The sequence below is a fragment of the Oncorhynchus clarkii genome, chromosome 25, assembly GCF_045791955.1.
Source record: "Oncorhynchus clarkii lewisi isolate Uvic-CL-2024 chromosome 25, UVic_Ocla_1.0, whole genome shotgun sequence".
NCBI lineage: Eukaryota > Metazoa > Chordata > Actinopteri > Salmoniformes > Salmonidae > Oncorhynchus > Oncorhynchus clarkii.
Window position 1 is genome coordinate 18,206,771 of NC_092171.1, and position 21,981 is coordinate 18,228,751.

Below are 21,981 nucleotides of genomic sequence, written 5' to 3' on the forward strand. Positions count from 1 at the left end.
GCTACCCACCTTTACACAGCTTTACACACTGCCGCTACACACAGCTGCTACACACCGCCGCCACACACCGCCGCTACACACCACCGCAACACACCGCCGCTACACACCACCGCTACACACCGCCACACACCACCGCTACCCACCTTTACACACCTTTACACACTGCCGCTACACACTGCCGCTACACACAGCTGCTACACACCGCCGCCACACACCGCTGCTACACACCACCGCAACACACCGCCGCTACACACCACCGCTACACACCGCCACACACCACCGCCACACACCACAGCTACCCACCTTTACACACCGCCACACACCGCCGCTACACACCACCGCTACACACAGCTGCTACACACCGCCGCCACACACCGCTGCTACACACCGCCGCCACACACCGCTGCTACACACCACCGCAACACACCGCCGCTACACACCACCGCCACACACAGCCGCTATATTCTGCTGGGAGAGGCAGCAGAATATGCTAAATTACTATTAATACCTCTTACTCACCCAGTGAGTCTCATTCTTACATAAGAGTGCTTCACTTGCGCTCCATTGAGAATAGGCAATCACCTTTTCGTGAATGAAATAGAAAAAGTGTTTTCTTTACAAATTACAAACGGAAAAGTATGACATTGACATTGCTCACACAATTTATCACCTTTCCTTTTGAGAAGAGACTTGTTGCTGTGTGTTATACACAGACAGTGTTCTACTTGTTTCTGTGTTCTACCAAAAAGTGTTCTACTTGTTGCTGTGTGTTATACACAGACAGTGTTATACACAGACAGTGTTCTACTTGTTTCTGTGTTCTACCAGAAAGTGTTCTACTTGTTGCTGTGTGTTATATACAGACAGTGTTCTACTTGTTGCTGTGTGTTATACACAGACAGTGTTATACACAGACAGTATTCTACTTGTTGCTGTGTGTTCTACCAGACAGTGTTGTACTTGTTGCTGTGTGTACTATCAGACAGTGTTCTACTTGTTGCTGTGTGTTCTACCAGACAATGTTGTACTTGTTGCTGTGTGTACTATCAGACAATGTTCTACTTGTTGCTGTGTGTACTATCAGACAATGTTGTACTTGTTGCTGTGTGTACTATCAGACAATGTTCTACTTGTTGCTGTGTGTTCTACACAGACAGTGTTCTACCTGTAGCTGACTGATGCCCTGCGAAGGCACTCAAAAGCCGGCAGAGAGAGAGCTGCTTCTAATTCAGGCTGTTATTTGCATCACTGAGCCAGTCTTCTGAATTTAGTCTTTGAATGGTTTCAATTGTGTCTCTTGCATGGTGACAATGGATAGAAGTGAGATCAGCTAATCAAGTGCAATGTCTTTAACAGCAGTGTGAGGGGGATTTGTGAGCAGTGCAGGGCTGTTACTGAAGGGCCAGAAGAGCCCTGCTGTGTCTCTGGGGCAGACCTCTACAGATGGAGAAGGTCATTCTCTGTGCACGAGGACACACAGGCCAGAAGGCACTGCAGAGCTAAGATCAGCTACGACTGATACTGCAAGCAAGTCTCCCGCTGGATTAAGAACATTTAAAAAGGCTCCCACTTAGAGTACTAGTAGCATCTAATATACTACCGTCTACTCTAGACACTCTAGACTCAAACTGTTACAGGCCTAGATCTATCCTACCCTGCCTTTCTAAGGTCTTCGAAAGCCAAGTTAACAAACAGATCACCGACCATTTCTAATCCCACCGTACCTTCTCCGCTATGCAATCTGGTTTCCCGAGCTGGTCATGGGTGCGCCTCAGCCAATCTCAAGTTCCTAAACTATATCAAAACCGCCATCGATAAAAGACAATACTGTGCAGCCGTATTCATTGACCTGGCCAAGGCTTTCGACTCTGTCAATCACCACATTCTTATCGGCAGACTCAACAGCCCTGGTTTCTCAAATGTCTGCCTCACCTGGTTCACCAACTACTTATCAGACAGAGTTCAGTGTGTCAAATCGGAGGGCCTTTTGTCCGTACCTCTGGCAGTCTCTATGGGGGTGCCACAGGGTTCAATTCTCGGGGCGACTCTTTTCTCTGTATACATCAATGATGTTGCTCTTGCTGCTGGTGATTCTCTGATGCACCTCTACGCAGACGACACCATTCTGTATACTTCTGGCCCTTTGGACACTGTGTTAACTAACCTCCAAACGAGCTTCAATGCCATTACAACTCTCCTTCCGTGGCCTCCAACTGCTCTTAAATGCAAGTAAAACTAAATGCATGCTCTTCAACCGATCGCTGCCCGCACCTGCCCGCCCGTCCAGCATCACTACTCTGGACGGTTCTGACTTTGAATATGTGGACAATTACAAATACCTAGATGTCTGGTTAGACTGTAAACTCTCCTTCCAGACTTACATTAAGCATCTCCAATCCAAAATTAAATCTGGAATCGGCTTCCTATTTCGCAACAAAGCATCCTTCGTAAAACTGACTATCCTTGACTTCGGCAATGTCATTTACAAAATAGCCTCCAACACTCTACTCAACAAATTGGATGCAGTCTATCACAGTGCCATCCATTTTGTCACCAAAGCCCCAAATACTACCCAGTACTGCGACCTGTATGCTCTCGTTGGCTGGTCCTCGCTTCATATTCGTCGCCAAACCCACTTGCTCCAGGTCATCTATAAGTCTTTGCTAGGTAAAGCCCCTCCTTATCTCAGCTCACTGGTCACCATAGCAGCACCCACCCGTAGCACGCGCTCCAGCAGGTATATTTCACTGGTCACCCCCAAAGCCTATTACTCCGTTGGCTTCATCTTCTATCTATCACTCCAGTGTTTAATTGCTAAATTGTAATTACTTCTCCACTACGGCCTATTTATTTAGATTCTTTCTATTGTGTTATTGATTGTACGTTTGTTTATTTTGGCCAGGTCGCAGTTGTAAATGAGAACTTGTTCTCAACTGGCCTACCTGGTTAAATAAAGGTGAAATAAAAAAATAAAAAAATACTGGTGTTGTCTTTACCACTATTGTATCCCGTTTTGCCATGTCTGGTCTCTTGGCCATCCTACCCCTAAGGTGGATCCCGCTCAGCCCAGCCAAAGCTCTTCTCTGTCCTGGAACCCTAATGGTGGAACGAGCTTCCACCTGACGCTAGAACAGCAGAGTCCCTGCCCATCTTCTGAAAACTTCTGAAACCCTACGTCTTCAAAGAGTATCTCAAATAAGACATCTCAGTCTTAGGATATAGGTTATATGCTAGATAACAGTGTAAAGTCTAGGAGTTAATGCGGTTCTGCATATTCCCCCAGCCAACCTTAAAGAGCTGATTAGCCAGACCATGGTGAGCTGGGCTCAGGAGTGCCACGTCCAGGACCCCGAGCTGGTCAGAGTGATGTTCAGCCTGCTGAGGAGACAGTACGACAGCATTGGAGAGCTGCTTCGGGCCATGAGGAAGAGCTACACTATCAGTGCTGCCTCTATACAGGACACCATCAACCTACTGGCCTCTCTGGGTCAGATCAGATCACTGCTGTCCGTACGCATGGGCAAGGAGGAGGAGAAACTCATGATCGACGGTCTGGGGTAGGCAGGGGCACGTCACAACCAAGTCTGCATGAACATAGTCTGATAATTAGATGTTTTTAGTGGATGAAATATTGTTTACAAGCCTTTGGTAACTTCTAAGATCGATACAATAACAGTGTTGCATGTTCAGTCATCACTCTGTTCTAAGTATTCTCTCATGTTCAGAGTTGCTTGTGTTTTGTATTTCCATTCAGTGACATCATGAACAACAAGATATTCTACCAGCACCCCAACCTGATGCGTGTGCTGGGCATGCATGAGACGGTGATGGAGGTGATGGTCAACGTGCTGGGAGGAGGCAAGTCCCAGGTACAGTAGTGAGGATAGAAGAGACTCTGGTGTATCACAGCATCCATGCCATACTGCAGAGGTGTTGATGAGAGATTAAATTAGCACTGTGCGACTACTGGGTAGGTGTCAGATGCAGCATAGCAACTCCCATTTAAAGGGAATTACTTTACATATTTTTTTGTATTTAAACTGCCCTCTAGACCACGTGTCAAACTCATTGCACATAGGGCTGAGTGTCTGCTTGTTTTCGCCCTTCCCTTGAACTTGATTGATTAAATAAGGTATCTAATTAGTGAGGAACTCCCCTAACCTGGTTGTCTAGGTCTTAATTGAAAGGAAAAACAAAAACCAGCGGCTCATAATATTGGCTGGAATGGAGTGAATTGAATGGTATCAGATGGAAACCATATGTTTGATACCATTACATTTATTCTGTACCAGTCATTACTATGAGCCTGTCCTCCCCAATTAAGGTGCCACCGCCCTCCTGACACCCCTGCTCTATAGTCTAAGCCGGGGGGGGAATTATTTTTAAGATGGTCATACCAAGGGTCATTTAGCTATTTTGATTTTGAATTTTAGAATCTCTTTAGGTATCTGCAAAAAATGTAATATTTGATGAAACATTGAATTTGGCCTTACTGCTATTAGCCCATAGAAACGCGTTGAAAAACAGATTCATACATGGAAAGACAAATGGTCCCCAAAAAAATGTGTTTGTTTGTTTTTGAAGTGTTTGTCCTATATCTGAGAGATATAAGAAAGCTCAGAAAAAGAAAAGAAAATCCTGGAATTACCCATATACATTTAATGTGGAAATGCCCTATTCACTTCCATTCATTTTTGGGGTTACATTCATCCCGATACCATGACACTTGTGGGGGTTGTAGAGCGAAAAGGAGAACACCGTTTGTGAGAAACTCATCTTTCCTCATATTAGAGTGTAGCCCAAACTGTGAGAAAGAATTTCGGGAAGACTCCTTGTCTGACAAACACAGCTGTAGCTCGGTCACATTCCACCACAGATGCGAAGGACCACACTGGAAAAATAATTTTAATTACAATAATTGTATTATGCCCAGCTCATTAGGCCCCTTGATGACATGAGGCCTGAGGCAATTACCTCTTCTGTCTAATGGTAAATCCGCCAGTGGCCATAAGTTATCGATCTTACCATCTGGTAGTGCCTGTCTTGACTGCATCAAATCGTTGTAAAGAAGCTAGCTAGCTAGCTAACATAATAAGACTAATTGAGGCTATTTTGCTGTGCTCCCCGAACTTGTCTACAATAACTCCATTCATATTAAACAATAGCCTACCTTTTGGTTGATCATTGTAGCCTACTGCTTCTCATTTAGCCAACTTAATTCCATAATTTGAATTCCATTTTCCATTGACTAGAAATCTCCCACTTCACTTGCTACACATGGAGCCTCTGACTGTAGCGCCACTTTGATTGACTGACAATAACAACAAGATACATGTGTGAAATGTGTAGGCTTCGGGTGCGTCTTTTTTATGGGACGCACTCATAAAAAAATGTTTTTTATAAAAATGGTGAATGTCATGGTTTATCCTCGTAGGCTATGTAGCAATGTCACTTAGATAGTTGTATTTAATTTTAGACAGACTTTTAAAAAATACATTATTTGCATTATTATTTTTATTAATACTCTCCCAAGTAATCTAATATTAACATCCATTCGGATTTTTGAATACTCAAATAACTGTGCCCATCCATAGTTGAGAGAAACTCTTCCCGCAGTCAGAGCAGTGGTAAGGCTTCTCTCCTGTGTGTATTCTCTGAACTTTTAGCTCAGCTGATGTTGTGAAGCACTTTCCACAGTCAGAGCAGTAGTAAGGCTTCTCTCCAGTATGTATCCGTTGGTTTGTTTTTACATTGCCCAATTGGGAGAAACTCTTCTTAGTCAGAGCAGTACTAAGGCTTCTATCCTTTATGTATACATTGGTGTCTTTTTAAGTAGCTCAACACGGAGATACTATTCCCACAGTCAGAGCAGAAGTAAGGCTTCTCTCCTGTGTGTGCGCTCTGATGAATTTTAAGGTCATTTGATGTTATAAAGCATTTTTCATAGTCAGAGCAGGAGTATGGCTTCTCTCCTGTGTGTTTACTTTGGTGTATTTTTAAGTGGCCCAGTTGAGAGAAACTCTCCACAGTCAGAGCAGTATTAAGGCTTCTCTATTTTATGTATATGTTACTGTGTTTTTAAGTTATCCTTAACTCTCCAGTAGGAAATGCTGCCCGACCTATTATTATAGTGGATATAACATTGAAGATCTGACATTGTTTCAAAGGAACAAATTCAACATATTGTATTCAATGTTTGTCTATGTTGAAAATATGTTAAAATTATAACATAATCCTGTAGTTGAAATTCCACCTTCAAAACAATAGTTTACGATGATGCCTTTTTCCAATCCAATGTATTTTTCACACAGATTCCACGTCACAATACTTTGAAACAACATTGATTCAACCAGTTTGTGCCCAGTGGGTAACTTCTAGAAAGATAGAACCTGCCCTTACCATGATAAACAGATTTCCCATTTTGCTCTTCTTCTTCATCTTTAATGTTGACATTCAGCTCCAGTGTTTAACTGCAGTCTTCCAGCTTCATTGAGGCCATCTCTGGATCCTGTGGTGCAAACTGGGCTCCACTGTCACAATCAGAACCCAGTGACTCTAGGTTTGGACTCAGTGTGGAAGGAGAGAGGCAGGCTAGGTTTGTCCTCACTGTACTCACTGTTAATCTGAGAACTCTGGCTAGGATCCCATTCCTGAATAGAAGTCTGAGTTCAACCTCCTGGTCCTCCCCTGTGCACGCCACACCCTTCCCATGCTACTGTATGTATGAATCCATTTTGAATGAGGGCTGCCTAATATGCCGTGGTGCTTACAAACACAGTGTGAAAGGTGGTGGCAGATGTGGGCCAGCTGAGTTCACAGCTCTTTCACTCTGAGCATTCATATCAATGACTCACCCTCAAATGGATCATCAATACCAGAGTTCTACAAGACTATTCACATAATAAACCAGGCATTTCAACAGCCCTGACCCTCAGTAAAGTTCTGGACATAAATTGAGCTCTAACAATGGGGCGTGGAAAGTGTGTGTTGAAATGGATACTGTAGTGGTGTGAGAAAGGTAACGCAAGCTTCCTCTGGTTCCATTGCCCAATAGTAAGTAATTGGCACTATTGTTTGGTCACCTCACCAGACCTCCAATATGGTTGTGTGTTCCCTGTTTCCCTAATCTATCCTTTATCCTTATTGAACCATACCAAAATAACAGTGGGCAATCAAACCATATAACTTGGTTCAATCATTCATGATAACCCTGAAGAAGGCACTGTGTGACAAAACATTGGTGGTTTAATTAATAAATTACTGAGAGCTTGTATATAGAGTGTGTGCCGCTCTTTATTTTTTACAAGAATATATTGCGCTCTAACAACGGGGCATGGAAAGGGTCTATTGAAATGAATACTGTAGTGGTGTGAGAAAGGTAACACAAGCTCCCTGTTTCCATTCTGCAATTGCAAGGTGTCATTCTTGAACGTCGTTGTAATAATGTCCTTGGACTTTGGCACCACATCAATAAACAAGCTTGAGAAAATATTGGTGGTAGGATTTAATACATAAAAGTCAGGTTTTCCAGAGCTTCAATGTGTGTGTGCTGCAGAGCAATGTAAGGGTGACTGTACTGTACGTAGCAGGGAGGCTGAGTGTGTGTTGGGAAGACAGAGGAGTGCAGAAATAAACACATCCCAGCAGGCATTCATTAGTTAAGGGGATTTATAGTAAAAAGCCCTGAGGAAACCAAGTAGTCAGTAGACTCAACACACTCTTCTGTCTGTCTTTGCTTGTGTGAGAGCGAAGATTTACATCTACTTAAAGTACAGTGTCTTCAGAAAGTATTCGGACCCCTTGAATTGTTCCTCATTTTGTTACGTTACAGCCTTATTCTAAAAATATATATATATATACACTACCGTTCACTTAGAAATGTCCTTGTTTTTAAAAGAAAAGCACATTTCTTTGTCCATTTATAACAGTGTAGAAATACAGTGTAGACATTGTTAATGTTGTAAATTACTATTGTAGCTGGAAACGGCAGATTCTTTATGGAATATCTACATAGGTGTACAGAGGCTCATTATCAGCAACCATCACTATTCTTCCAATGGCACGTTGTGTTAACTCATCCAAGTTGATCATTTTAAAAGGATAATTGATCATTAGGAAACCCTTTTGCAATTATGTTAGCACAGCTGAAAACTGTTGTCCTGATTAAAGAAGCAATAAAACTAGCCTTTAGACTAGTTGAGTATCTGGAGCATCAGCATTTGTGGGTTCGATTACAGGCTCAAAATGGCCAGAAACAAATAACTTTCTTCTGAATCTCGTCAGTCTATTCTTGTTCTAAGAAATGAAGGCTATTCCATGTGAGAAATTGCCAAGAAACTGAAGATCTCGTACAACGCTGTGTTGTATGTACTCCCTTCACAGAACAGCGCAAACTGGCTTTAACCAGAATAGAAAGAGGAGTGGGAGGCCCCAGTGCACAACTGAGCAAGAGGACAAGTACATTACAGTGTCTAGTTTGAGAAACAGATGCCTCACAAGTCCTCAACTAGCAGCTCCATTAAATAGTACCCGCAAAACAACAGTCTCAACGTGAACAGTGAAGAAGCGACTCTGGGATTCTGGCCTTCTAGGTAGAGATACAAAGAAAAAGCCATATCTCAAACTGGCCAATAAAAAGAAAACATTAAGATGGGCAAAAGAACACAGACACTGGACAGAGGAACTCTGCCAAGAAGGCCAGCATCCCGGAGTCGCCTCTTCACTGTAGACATTGAGACTGGTGTTTTGCAAGTACTATTTAATGAAGCTGCCAGCTGTGCCACTCAGGAGGCCAAGCCTTATTCTAAAATGTATTATATTTTTAAATATACACGCAATACCCTATAATGACAAAACGAAAACAGGTTTTTAGACCCTTTGTCATTATGGGGTATTGTGTGTCGATTAATGAGGGGAAAAAAAATATGACTCAATCAATTTTAGAAAAAGGCTGTAACGTAACAAAATGTGGAAAAACTCAAGGGGTCTGAATAGTTTCCGAATGCACTGTATGTCAGCTAAGTGTCTGTTTTGTACTGAGAATTGTACAGGTTGAACCTCCATTAAGTCTATTCTCTTTCTTCTTCTCTCAGGAGATAGCGTTCCCCAAGATGGTGGCCAGTTGCTGTCGTTTTCTGTGTTACTTCTGCAGGATCAGTCGTCAGAACCAGAAGGCCATGTTTGACCACCTCAGCTACCTCTTGGAAAACAGCAGCGTGGGCCTGGGTAGGTACACCTGGGTCATATTTGTTAGGGCACACTGTATTCAAACAAAAACAAGCGTTTATTATTGGTTAAGTTCAAGGCACTCCTTCGCTGTTTGTCAGTTCTTTTTATGACCTTGCTTAGCACTTTATACCTCTGGCTTTATGGAGCATATCTGACAGGAAAATGACATGATTTAACCAGCGTCTCTTATTTGATATTGGGACGACTGGCTCATACTGTAGTTACACTGGGTGTGACAACATCTCTGACGCTGTTCTCATTATTATGGACAATAATCTCATTGGGGCCTCACATTAGGTCCTTGAGCTGTCAGTCTGCGTACATTAGACACACATCTGAGAACGTGTGTGTGTGTGTGTGTGTGTGTGTGTGTGTGTGTGTGTGTGTGTGTGTGTGTGTGTGTGTGTGTGTGTGTGTGTGTGTGTGTGGCCAGTTGGTCGTGTTGAGAGGGTAATTGTACATTCTATCAGGAGAGATGCCACAGTCACTCTGAACACTCTGCTGTGGCAGAGAGAGATTGCTTCTCTTCTGGAATACCTCGCACACAGAATGGTCCACAGGCAAAGGATAATCTAACCCCAGTCTTGCACCTGTATTAGACAAAGCCTTTGAGTTAGTGTGAACCAATATTTTACACATTTTTTAATATTTCTGTTTATGAAAACACAGAAATTGAAGTGTCCTTTACATCAGTGATTTCTCCTCAAGCAGTGTTCATAGGCTTGGATAAACTCAGTGAAACAATAGAAGCTATGTGTAATTGTTGCAAGTAGGAGCTGGAAAGTTTGGTTTAGATCAGTTGACAGATGAACAATCTGCCAGTCCAATCAGAGCCTGGTCCTGGTTCATGAGTGTAAATGCTGCCCCCTGCTGTTGGCTTTGTTACTCCCACTATCTTCTTTCTCAATGATTTATGATTTATGGTCCCACACAACGAAAAATACATTACAGACAAAATTACTTTGCAATTTGCATACATTTAAAACACTAACATAGACATTACACACTATATATTAAAAAAATAAATAAAGACACAAATTTACACAATTGCTGACTACCTCAGACTTAGTGGAATGGAGATTCGTTCTCTATATACCATAATTGTTGTAAATGCCTGTAAGAAAGAAGCTACTTTAATGGGACCCTATATATGTTTTCTTCCCACAGCGTCTCCGGCCATGAGGGGCTCTACTCCTCTAGACGTGGCTGCCTCCTCTGTGATGGACAATAACGGCCTGGCCTTGGCCCTGGAGGAACCCGACCTGGATAAGGTAGGAGATGCTGTCTCTAGTGGATTTGTGTATGTTGATGTGTGTGCATTAGAATTCGTGTTTTGTGTCTATGTGTTTAAGATTATCCTCAGTCCATGTGTCTGTTATTAAGCTTGTCTTGGTTGTGTCTTGATTGTGTCCTGATTTGTGACCTTGGTGTGCCCTGATTGTGTCCTGGTTGTGTGTTGCAGGTGGTGACGTACCTAGCAGGCTGTGGGCTCCAGAGCTGTCCCATGCTGCTGGACAAAGGTTACCCTGACATCGGTTGGAACCCCATAGAGGGCGAGCGCTACCTCTCCTTCCTGCGCTTTGCTGTCTTTGTTAATGGTAGCTAGGACACTGTACTGTAATGACTGTCAACAGCTACTGTACTGAACCTTGGTCTCTGTAGGGTAAAGTGGAAAATGGGGCTTGGTACTGTACTGTGCCATCCACACCGGGTGTAGGCAGGGTTAGAGAGGGCCTGTCTGTTAGTATCTGGGAGCTACAACCTCAGTGCCAGTAGAGCTCAGTGGAGGAACAGCTCCTGGCTGAAAGAGCAAGGCAGCCATTAATTTCCTTCCTGACAGTGATGGACCAAAAAAAGTAGCGATACATTGGCAAGCACTCACAAGATGAGGTTTATATCTGATGCTGTTCACCTCTGAGGCGTTTGGGTGCCCGTTGGAGTATTATGTCTATGTCAGAGTTGTTGATATATGTGTGTGTGTTTTTCCACCTCCAATGCATTGTTATGTGCATCTTGTGTCGATGTCAATGTGCTAATGCAGTTTACCACTGATATATTTGTTTTGTTAACCTGGTGTGTGTGTCTGTGTGTGTGTTCCAGGTGAGAGTGTGGAGGAGAACTCCAGTGTGGTGGTGAAGCTACTGATCAGGCGTCCAGAGTGTTTTGGTCCGGCCCTGAGAGGAGAGGGGGGTAACGGGCTGCTAGCAGCCATGAAGGAGGCCATCAAGATCTCTGAGAACCCTGCTCTGGACCTGCCCTCCTCTGCCCAGGGGGTCAGCTCTGACATGTAAGATACATACGGTACCTGCCATAGCTATAGAGCAAGAGCTAACAGCATACCCAGTGGGCACATAACATTCTATATTTCAAGTCATGTTCTCAGAACGTTCAGCGAACATTAACAAACATTCTTCTATGGGCATTTCAGTACTTCAGCATAACTTTTTCTGCAGGTTTCCTCATGGTTCTATTTAAACTCATGTTCTCAGAACATTAAGAAAGCGTTCCATAAAAACCACAAGAAAACATTAGTAACGTTCAAAGAACGTTCTAAGAATGTTATTTTTTAAACATATACAGTACCAGTCAAAAGTTTGGACACACCTATTCATTCAAGGGTTTTTCTTTATTTTTACTATTTTCTACATTGTAGAATAATAGTGAAAACATCAAAACTAGCACTTAGCACTTGTTGGCTGCTTTTCCTTGAATCTTGTCGTGGAAATATTGAATCAAATATTTTTCAGATACCGGAACTTGTAAATTCAATTAGACTTTATTACAAAAGTAACAGAAGCCGAGCAATTCCATGGAAGAGCTTTTATACCTTTCCACTCTTGCATAACATACACAGTAACTCCTTTCTATGTAAATGATTAACACCCCTTGGCCCTGCGCCACCATTATCTTTCTGTCTCAATTCTGGCTTGTTTACCCCCACATCTGACTTATCTAGCTCAAGTTTAGATTATATTGGTGGCGACACCACAGTTCTAATACAAAAAAATAATACATTTATTGCATATATATGTTCCTAATATGTGTTTTTCTAATAGTATTTGATTAATACAAACATATCTTCCCAGTATGTAACATGTCTCCCCAATACATATACATGGCTTGTGGTTCTAGTGTTGATTAACTAAAGTACATAGTCACTGACCTTCACAAGTTCAGGCCTATGTTGCCAATGAATGATTAACCCATGTACAGTGCCTTGCGAAAGTATTCGGCCCCCTTGAACTTTGCGACCTTTTGCCACATTTCAGGCTTCAAACATAAAGATATAAAACTGTATTTTTTTGTGAAGAATCAACAACAAGTGGGACACAATCATGAAGTGGAACGACATTTATTGGATATTTCAAACTTTTTTAACAAATCAAAAACTGAAAAATTGGGCGTGCAAAATTATTCAGCCCCCTTAAGTTAATACTTTGTAGCGCCACCTTTTGCTGCGATTACAGCTGTAAGTCGCTTGGGGTATGTCTCTATCAGTTTTGCACATCGAGAGACTGACATTTTTTCCCATTCCTCCTTGCAAAACAGCTCGAGCTCAGTGAGGTTGGATGGAGAGCATTTGTGAACAGCAGTTTTCAGTTCTTTCCACAGATTCTCGATTGGATTCAGGTCTGGACTTTGACTTGGCCATTCTAACACCTGGATATGTTTATTTTTGAACCATTCCATTGTAGATTTTGCTTTATGTTTTGGATCATTGTCTTGTTCGAAGACAAATCTCCGTCCCAGTCTCAGGTCTTTTGCAGACTCCATCAGGTTTTCTTCCAGAATAGTCCTGTATTTGGCTCCATCCATCTTCCCATCAATTTTAACCATCTTCCCTGTCCCTGCTGAAGAAAAGCAGGCCCAAACCATGATGCTGCCACCACCATGTTTGACAGTGGGGATGGTGTGTTCAGCTGTGTTGCTTTTACGCCAAACATAACGTTTTGTATTGTTGCCAAAAAGTTCAATTTTGGTTTCATCTGACCAGAGCACCTTCTTCCACATGTTTGGTGTGTCTCCCAGGTGGCTTGTGGCAAACTTTAAACGACACTTTTTATGGATATCTTTAAGAAATGGCTTTCTTGCCACTCTTCCATAAAGGCCATATTTGTGCAATATACGACTGATTGTTGTCCTATGGACAGAGTCTCCTACATCAGCTGTAGATCTCTGCAGTTCATCCAGAGTGATCATGGGCCTCTTGGCTGCATCTCTGATCAGTCTTCTCCTTGTATGAGCTGAAAGTTTAGAGGGACGGCCAGGTCTTGGTAGATTTGCAGTGGTCTGATACTCCTTCCATTTCAATATTATCGCTTGCACAGTGCTCCTTGGGATGTTTAAAGCTTGATATACGGAGACTTGATTACACACAGGTGGATTGTATTTATCATCATTAGTCATTTAGGTCAACATTGGATCATTCAGAGATCCTCACTGAACTTCTGGAGAGAGTTTGCTGCACTGAAAGTAAAGGGGCTGAATAATTTTGCACGCCCAATTTTTCAGTTTTTGATTTGTTAAAAAGGTTTGAAATATCCAATAAATGTCGTTCCACTTCATGATTGTGTCCCATTTGTTGTTGATTCTTCACAAAAAAATACAGTTTTATATCTTTGTTTGAAGCCTGAAATGTGGCAAAAGGTCGCAAAGTTCAAGTGGGCCGAATACTTTCGCAAGGCACTGTACGTATCCAGTAGCCTACGTTATCCTTACACATGTCTAATGATTAACCCCATATTGATATATGTTCAGGTATGTTCCCCACTTCTGAGAAAACAATATAGATACTGGAAAATCCCCATGATGTCATGGATATCTCCTACTCTCAATTGGGTTGAGGTTGGATGAATTTGGAGGACAGGTCATCTGATGCAGCACTCCATCACTCAAATAGCCCTTACTCTGCCTGGAAGTGTGTCATAGTCCTGTTGAAAAACAAATAATGGTCTCACTAAGTGCAAACCAGATGGAATGGAGTATCGCTGCAGAATTCGGTAGTAGCCTTGCTGGTTAAGTGTGCCTTAAATTCTCAATAAATAACTGACAGTGTAACCAGCAAAGCACCCCCACACCATCACATTTCCTCTTCCATGCTTCACGGTGGGAAATACACATGCTGAGATCATCCATTCACCAACTCTGCGTCTCACAAAGACACAGTGTTTGGAACCAAAAATATCAAATTTGGACTCATCAGACCCAAGGACAGATTTACACCGGTCTAACCTCCATTGCTCGTGTTTCTTGGCCCAAGCAAGTCTCTTATTATTATTGGTGTCCTTTAGTAGTGGTTTCTTTGCAGCAATTTGACCATGAAGGCCTGATTCATGCAGTCTCCTCTGAACAGTTGATGTTGAGATGTGTCTGTTACTTGAACTCTGTAAAGCATTTATTTGGGCTGTAATTTCGGAGGCTGGTAACTCTAAGGAACTTATCCTCTGCAGCAGAGGTAACTCTAGGTCTTCCTTTCCTGTTGGCGGTCCTCATGAGAGCCAGTTTCATCATAGCGCCCAATGTTTCTTGTGACTGCACTTGAAGAAACTTTCAAAGTTCTTGACATTTTCCACATTGACTGACCTTCATGTCTTAAAGTAAAGATGGACTGTCTCTTTGCTTATTTGAGCTGTTCTTGCCATAATATGGACTTGGTCTTATACCAAATAGGCTATCTTCTGTATACCACCCCTACCTTGTCACAACACAACTGATTGGCTCAAACGCATTAAGTAGGATTCGACAAATTAACTTTTAAGAAGGCACACCTGTTAATTTAAATGTATTCCAGATGACTACCTCATGAACATGGTTGAGAGAACACTTTTTTGGTTACTACATGATTCCATATGTGCTGTTTCATAGTGTTGATGTCTTCACTATTATTTTACGATGTAGAAAATAGTACAAATAAAGAAAAACCCTTGAATGAGTAGGTGTGTCCAAACTTTTGACTGGTACTGTACATTCTGTTATCTATCCACTATCTTGTTCAGGTGTGTTTGCCGCATCCATTAATTGTTCACACCTGGTCTTAAAGAGTGCTTGTTTCCTTTGAAATGGGTTCTGTTTAAATAGACTAAAATGAACAGCTTTGCATGGGTAAAAAATGTATGTCATGCTATCTCACATGTTTGAATCACATGTTTGAATCTAACTGACACCATGCCACAATAAGAAATGCATGTGTTAGCATGATTAATTTGTCCTATCTGTGCTTGGAATTCAAAACAGTTAACCTAAGCCAGAAGTGTGAACAGTTAACCTGTTAACCTAAGCCAGAACATGAAACATGTTCTCAGACCGTAATTGAATTACCTTCAAATAGCCTATAATTATCCTTCTCAGAAAGTAATAAAACCTACCAGGAAAACGTTCAGGGAACCATAGTAAAGCGTTCTCAGAACCTCCCTGCAACCGAAAAATGTATGTTCCCAGAACAGGCTACATTTTCACTTCCGTTCTAAGAACGTTTAAAAAAAGTTTAATTTTACCAGTCAGGAAACGTATGGCTTTGTTCCCAGAACCATTGGGAAACCAAAAACATACGTTCCTAAAACTCCAAGGAACCAAATGTGCTAGCTGGGTAGAGCTAATAGTACATAGCGAAGTAAACCCTGTAAGATCCTCATCAGTTAGTTAAGATAACAAGACCCATCAGACCTTCTCACTCCCCCTCCTGTGTTTGTTGTGGGCAGGTCTGCTGAGGATGATGAGGAGGAAGAGGTGGTTCACATGGGAAATGCCATCATGTCCTTCTACTCTGCCCTCATCGACCTATTGGGACGCTGTGCCCCAGAGATGCACGTGAGTTTAGCTGGTGGTCCCATCACAGATCATATGAACCCTCACCTACTCTGAGTTCATTTGCATTCGAAACATCTCAGCATCTCTTCACTCTGACTCACCTGGATAAGTAAAGGTTGAATGAATGTATGTTCTCCACCAATAGGACTAATGCCTCTCTCATCCTCCCTCAGTTGATTAACAAGGGGAAAGGGGAGGCCCTGCGTATCCGTGCCATCCTGCGCTCCCTAGTGCCCACTGAAGACCTGGTGGGCATCATCAGCGTAACCCTCAAGATGCCTGTCATTCACAAAGGTAGAGGACTGCCCAATAAAATTGGTTGAGTTATTCATAATAAAGTAGGAAACCCAATGGTGGTGCTGAAGTGCTGTTGATCCCAGCTCACAGTGCATGTCTGTCTACCTCCCACAGCTTTGAGTAAGCCTGCTCTGCTCTCCTCATCTCCCTCTCATTTCTGTTCTGTTACTGTGTATTCTTCTCTATTGATTGCTCTACACATGCAAGGCAACGCTCGGATCTTAAGACGCTGCTAGCTAGCACCGCCACACAACGAGAGCTGTCGGCTGGCCAACAACCTACTGGCCACACACTGGTTGAACCAACGTTGATTCCATGGTATTTCAATGAAATGACGTTGAACCAATGTGGAATAGATGTTGAATTTACATCTATGCCCAGTGGGAACTGAATCACTCAGCGGTGTCTCCCTCCCCAGAAACCCTGCAGTGCTGCTAATGAATACATATAGCTTTCTTCAACAGAAGAGACTTGATGTAATGTATGGGTAGCTCTCCAGCTGTGTGAATACTGCAAGAAAGACATGTAGAACACAAGTCATATTTACACAGAGACCCAACACCTCCATATTCTTATTTTGTTTTCCTCCTTTGTGTATCTCACCATTTTTTTATATCCTATTTTCACTTTCTCCACCTCTCTATCTCCACCACAGACGGCACTGTGACAGAGCCTGATATGGCGGCCAGTTTCTGCCCGGACCACAAGGCCCCCATGGTGCTATTCCTGGACCGGGTCTATGGTATCGAGGACCAAAGCTTCCTACTTCACCTGCTGGAAGTGGGCTTCTTGCCAGACCTGCGAGCTTCTGCTTCTCTGGACACGGTAGGTGGTGGGCTCACCCTCAGTTGAGAGGTGGGAGACCATATTTGGCAAAGGCATCAAGTTGTTTGTTTTGCCATCTAGTTCTTTGTTTACCAGACAAGTGGGTTGAGGTATTCAAGGATGTGGGAGTTGAGTGGAGTGGATGCTGTGTATTTAAGGGCTTGTGTGTGAGAGGGAGTTGGTGTATTTAAAACTGATTGTCTAAAAAGTATGGTGTGTGTGTGGGCTGACTGGAGTATTCGTAGAGGTTGACCCTGGTGATTGCCTGGGCAGGCAGGCGGTGAGACAAGGGCTGGAATATCCCTGGCTCTGCTTGTTTTTGATATTTTTCTGAGACAACCTTCCACCCCAGCCCCAGCACAGTGTTAATGTGATAAAGTCCAAGAATAGCCCCTGAGCCACCAGCCGCCCCACTCCTATACAAACATGCAGCACATTGATCCACACTAGGAAGCGCTAATGATCAACTACCCACGTAATCCAGCAGTTAGCAAATAAAAGTCTGCTTGATTCCCTTGCAGCAAGATGCTAAGCATCTTCCAGGCCTGGTATTAGAGAGTAGTACTCTGTAGATATGACTAGCTCTAGGAGGACACAGACTTTGCTCCGCTGTTTTAATTCCTCATCAGCAATTCCCTAAGGACAAATGTGCAGATTTAGCCTCACACTTGGCTTCTGTTTGCAGTAGTTGAAAGTCTTATCTGTGAGCATACCTAATGATAGTGATTGTGGAACAGTTGAAGTTGTGATTAGGTGGTGAGATGACTGCTAGATGACAGGTCTATTGTGCCCTCTGAACCCTCCACTGTAGGAGGTACTCAGCACCACAGAGACAGCTCTGGCCATGAACAGGTACATTGGCTCTGCCATGCTTCCTCTGCTCACCCGCTGTGCCCCCCACTTCGCTGGCACAGAGCACTACGCCACGCTAATCGACTCCACGCTACACACCATCTACAGGCTGTCCAAGGGCCGCTCGCTCACCAAGGCCCAGAGAGATGCTATCGAGGAGTGTCTGCTGGCTGTCTGCAGGTAAGGTGTTCCACTATGTACTTTAGGAAGCAATAAGCTCACTGTGTGGCCATAGAAATGCTTAAGCTAAACAAACAGAAGCAGTATTGTTCTGGATGATGTCTCTCTGATCTCCTGTTCCCTCCCTGGTCCTCCTCTGTCTGCAGGTACCTCCGCCCCTCCATGCTGCAGCAGCTCCTGCGCCGCCTGGTCTTTGACGTGCCCTTGCTGACAGAGTACTGCAAGATGCCTCTCAGGGTATGTGTCCTCTCCATCCCTCTACCGCTCTCTTCATCTGCCCCCCCCCCCCCCCCCCTCTGTCTCTTACTCCGTCTCTCTCTCCTATTAATGATGTTGTTCCCAGCATTAAGCAGATGTTGGCAGTTGTGCTGTTTTTAATACAACAGCCGAGCATCGGAGAGCAGAGAGCAGCCTGGAAGAATTGAACCGTGTTGACTTCACTGCTCCTCTCTGTCAGAGTTTTCCCTCCAGAGAGACTGTAGTAATAATAGCAGCCTGCCTGTGGAAGAGTGAACACAGTTGATTCTGCCTCCACTCACATGGGGCACTTGTCTGTTTTTATGCTGAGCTAGTAAGAACTAATTTTGCATGACGTATCATCAGCTTGAGATCCTACGTGGGATGTTTGGCTCAGTGCCAGGGTGTTGTGTTTCGGTATGCCAGTTACTAAGGTGTCTGTTTGCCAGTCCTTCAGTGTAGCTCACAGCAGAGTGTACATACATCCTCCCACTAAGTCTAATGGACTGACCTTTGACCCTGTGTGTCCGCCACAGCTCTTGACCAACCACTACGAGCAGAGCTGGAAGTACTACTGTCTGCCATCAGGCTGGGGCAGCTACGGCATGGCCTCAGACGAGGAACTGCTCCTCACAAAGAAGATCTTCTGGGGTGTCTTGGATTCGCTCTCACAGAGGGTAAAGCGAGGTCACCTCTAACACAGCACCCAGGAGAACGTCAGGTCTCCAACAGGGCTCCTAGTTAAGCCTTCAAAGGCTGATAATGAGCCAATCAAGCTAGGGCTGTACTGAGCTTTGATCATCAAGCCAATAGGTCATAACCTTCAGTAATCTCGTACCACGTTTCTGACAGTGAGCATTGGTATACAATTGAATTTTCTTTGTAAGAATGTCTCATTGCCTTTCCTTCTCCTTTTGCATTTACATTTTTCAAATCAAAGTAGATGTTGAATATGAACATTCATTTCATGATGGTCCTCTTTTTGATGTAGTTGTCTGGACATGTGTGCACATCTTGGAGTGCACACATGAAAATGAAGCAGGTGAGAGAGAGCCCAGGCTGAGAACATCATCAATCTCTGTATCTGCTCTCTGTATTTATACATTTTTTATTTCATCTTTATTTAACTAGGCAAGTCAGTTAAGAACAAATTTGGCCTACCCCGGCCAAACCCGGATGACGCTGGGCCAATTGCGTGCCGCTCTATGGGACTCCAATCACAGCCAGATATAATACAATCTGGATTCAAACCAGGGACTGTAGTGACACCTATTGCACGGAGATGCATTGCCTTAGACCACTGCGCCACTAACTGGGACAACTCTGCATTAAGCATCTTTTGCATCCTCTAGCCATTCCTGCAGTCTCTAGTCACTAGATTAGCCTTATTGAGATCTCAATGGAGCTTTCTTTGATAGTTAACTAATCACACACTGTCTCCCAGCAGAAGTACGATGCAGATCTCTTTAAGATGGCCATGCCCTGTCTGAGTGCCATATCTGGGGCCTTACCACCTGACTACATAGACTCCACCATCAGCACCACCCTGGAGAAGCCTGCGTCTGTGGACGCTCAGGGCAACTTCGACCCCAAACCCATCAGCACAGCCAAGTGAGTGGCCATCAGAGACTAGTGTACAGGGTGACTGTCCGAGCAAATTAAGGACAATTTAATTAAAGTGATACTACTCTGACTTGTAATTGAATAGCTTTTTATACGAGCTACTTTACAATTATGCACACAATTTATTTGATGTAATGTGCAGTGATTTTATATACTTTGACTCTGCATTTGCATATGCTTTATTCCAGTATGTATTATTTTGGATGCTCCAGATTTATACCTGCAGTGAGTAATTTTTACTCTGTTTTTACAGCATATCTCTTCCAGAGAAACTGGAAAATGTTGCCAACAAATATGCTGAGCATTCCCATGACAAATGGTCAGCAGAGAAGGTAGGCCAAAGATGAGCTCCTCTGCCAGGATAACGTGTATTTGATGCCGCAAAATGACACCAGGAATCAATTCTTTATTGCAGGGCATAAAGATTAAGAATAAAATGCTTTGGCACTGTATTTTATAAAGGCAGTACGCTCTTGGAAGAAATACTATGAGGCTTGTTTCAGGGTTGCTCACTCTATTTGTTTTTATTTGGGTTGAAGAACTAGCTGATAAAATGTAACATCAGCTCTGTAGAAGGGTCATACTTGTCTCTGCACTTCAGGTGATGTTGGGATGGAAGTACGGAGACTGTATAGATGAGAAGGCCAAGACGCACCCTCAGCTCAGGATCTACAAAGGCCTTACAGAGAAGGTGTAGTTCATTGCAGCATTACACAGCATAGGGTTTGAATTTGAACTACAGCATGCACTAATGTGAGCACTAGTGACCTAACTGATTGTTAACTCTTGGTGTGTGTATCCGTGTCTGTGTGCTGTGTTAACTCCTGTGGTCCTCAGGAGAAGGAGATCCACAGGTTGCCGGTGAGGGAGACTCTGAAGAGCATGCTGGCTATGGGCTGGAACATTGACAGGACCAAGGATGGAGAGACCATGTCCCTACGGGAGAGTGAGAAGATGCGGAAGATCTCCCAGTCCTCCTCTCAGGTACTCAGTCTGATGGCCCGCTCCTCCTAGTGCTGTATATACCAGGACTGCTGAGTCAGATGTTCAATGTTTCTTTCGACTTCTAACTCGTTTTTCATGTTGTATTTTGGCAGGGTAACGGTTTCAACCCAACACCAATAGACACCAGCAATGTGGTTCTGTCTAGAGAGTTACAGGTGAGTGAACCTCACAGTTGTTAATTTGTAGCTGTTAATAACTATTTTGTTTATGACTAGGCTGTGGATATGTTATTTAATTAACAGATGTTCTCTTTGCTCTTTGGATCAAGGGCATGATGGAGGTTGTGGCTGAGAATTATCACAACATCTGGGCTAAGAAGAAAAAGAATGACCTTGGAATTAGAGGTGATTCTATAATACTCTTCAATCACTGTGAGATGGAGGAGCCAGAGGAATGTAGTCAGAGTAAATGTGAGATTTATTGGTTCTCTTTGTTTCAGTGTTGTTGTTTGTGGTTCCAGGTGGGGCAACTCACCCTCTGCTAGTGCCCTATGACACCTTGACTGCCAAAGAGAAGGCCCGGGACAAAGAGAAGGCCCAGGACCTGTTCTGCTTCCTACAGATCAATGGCTATGCTATCACCAGGTTAGTGAGTGCGTGTGTGGGTGCATGTGTGGGTGTGAAAACTAAAGACACCTTCAGTCGAGACCAAAGACATTGATGTGCGTTGGTGTGACAGAATTACACTTCATCATTCCCTTCCTTCTGTGTTGTAGAGGTCTGAAGGACATGGAGCAGGACTCTTCCTCCATGGAGAAGAGGTTTGCCTACAAGTTCCTCAAGAAGCTCCTCAAGTATGTGAACTCAGCCCAGGAGTTCATCGCCCACCTTGGTAAGAGCCTGCTTAACGTTCATATCCATGTCTTTGAATGCTCCTCTACCTTTTCTCTGTTATGGACCATGCTGCCTCAGTCTTCTCTTTATTGAC

At 43.4% G+C, this 21,981-nt stretch overlaps 1 protein-coding gene across 1 annotated transcript in view; it reads left to right on the forward strand.

The window, feature by feature from the left end:
- LOC139384069 (ryanodine receptor 3-like) overlaps nt 1-21,981 on the forward strand; it is a 159,766-nt gene that overhangs the window by 108,030 nt on the left and 29,755 nt on the right. The window contains exons 41-60 of the mRNA XM_071128705.1: nt 3,284-3,557; nt 3,755-3,869; nt 9,093-9,225; nt 10,396-10,499; nt 10,691-10,826; nt 11,329-11,515; nt 15,927-16,035; nt 16,209-16,329; nt 16,988-17,157; nt 17,969-18,189; nt 18,336-18,426; nt 18,963-19,103; nt 19,874-20,037; nt 20,303-20,381; nt 20,651-20,740; nt 20,887-21,033; nt 21,147-21,209; nt 21,323-21,398; nt 21,515-21,638; nt 21,770-21,885. Of these exons, the coding sequence (XP_070984806.1) occupies nt 3,284-3,557; nt 3,755-3,869; nt 9,093-9,225; nt 10,396-10,499; nt 10,691-10,826; nt 11,329-11,515; nt 15,927-16,035; nt 16,209-16,329; nt 16,988-17,157; nt 17,969-18,189; nt 18,336-18,426; nt 18,963-19,103; nt 19,874-20,037; nt 20,303-20,381; nt 20,651-20,740; nt 20,887-21,033; nt 21,147-21,209; nt 21,323-21,398; nt 21,515-21,638; nt 21,770-21,885 (2,661 nt within the window). The remainder of the gene's footprint in view (nt 1-3,283; nt 3,558-3,754; nt 3,870-9,092; nt 9,226-10,395; nt 10,500-10,690; nt 10,827-11,328; nt 11,516-15,926; nt 16,036-16,208; nt 16,330-16,987; nt 17,158-17,968; nt 18,190-18,335; nt 18,427-18,962; nt 19,104-19,873; nt 20,038-20,302; nt 20,382-20,650; nt 20,741-20,886; nt 21,034-21,146; nt 21,210-21,322; nt 21,399-21,514; nt 21,639-21,769; nt 21,886-21,981) is intronic.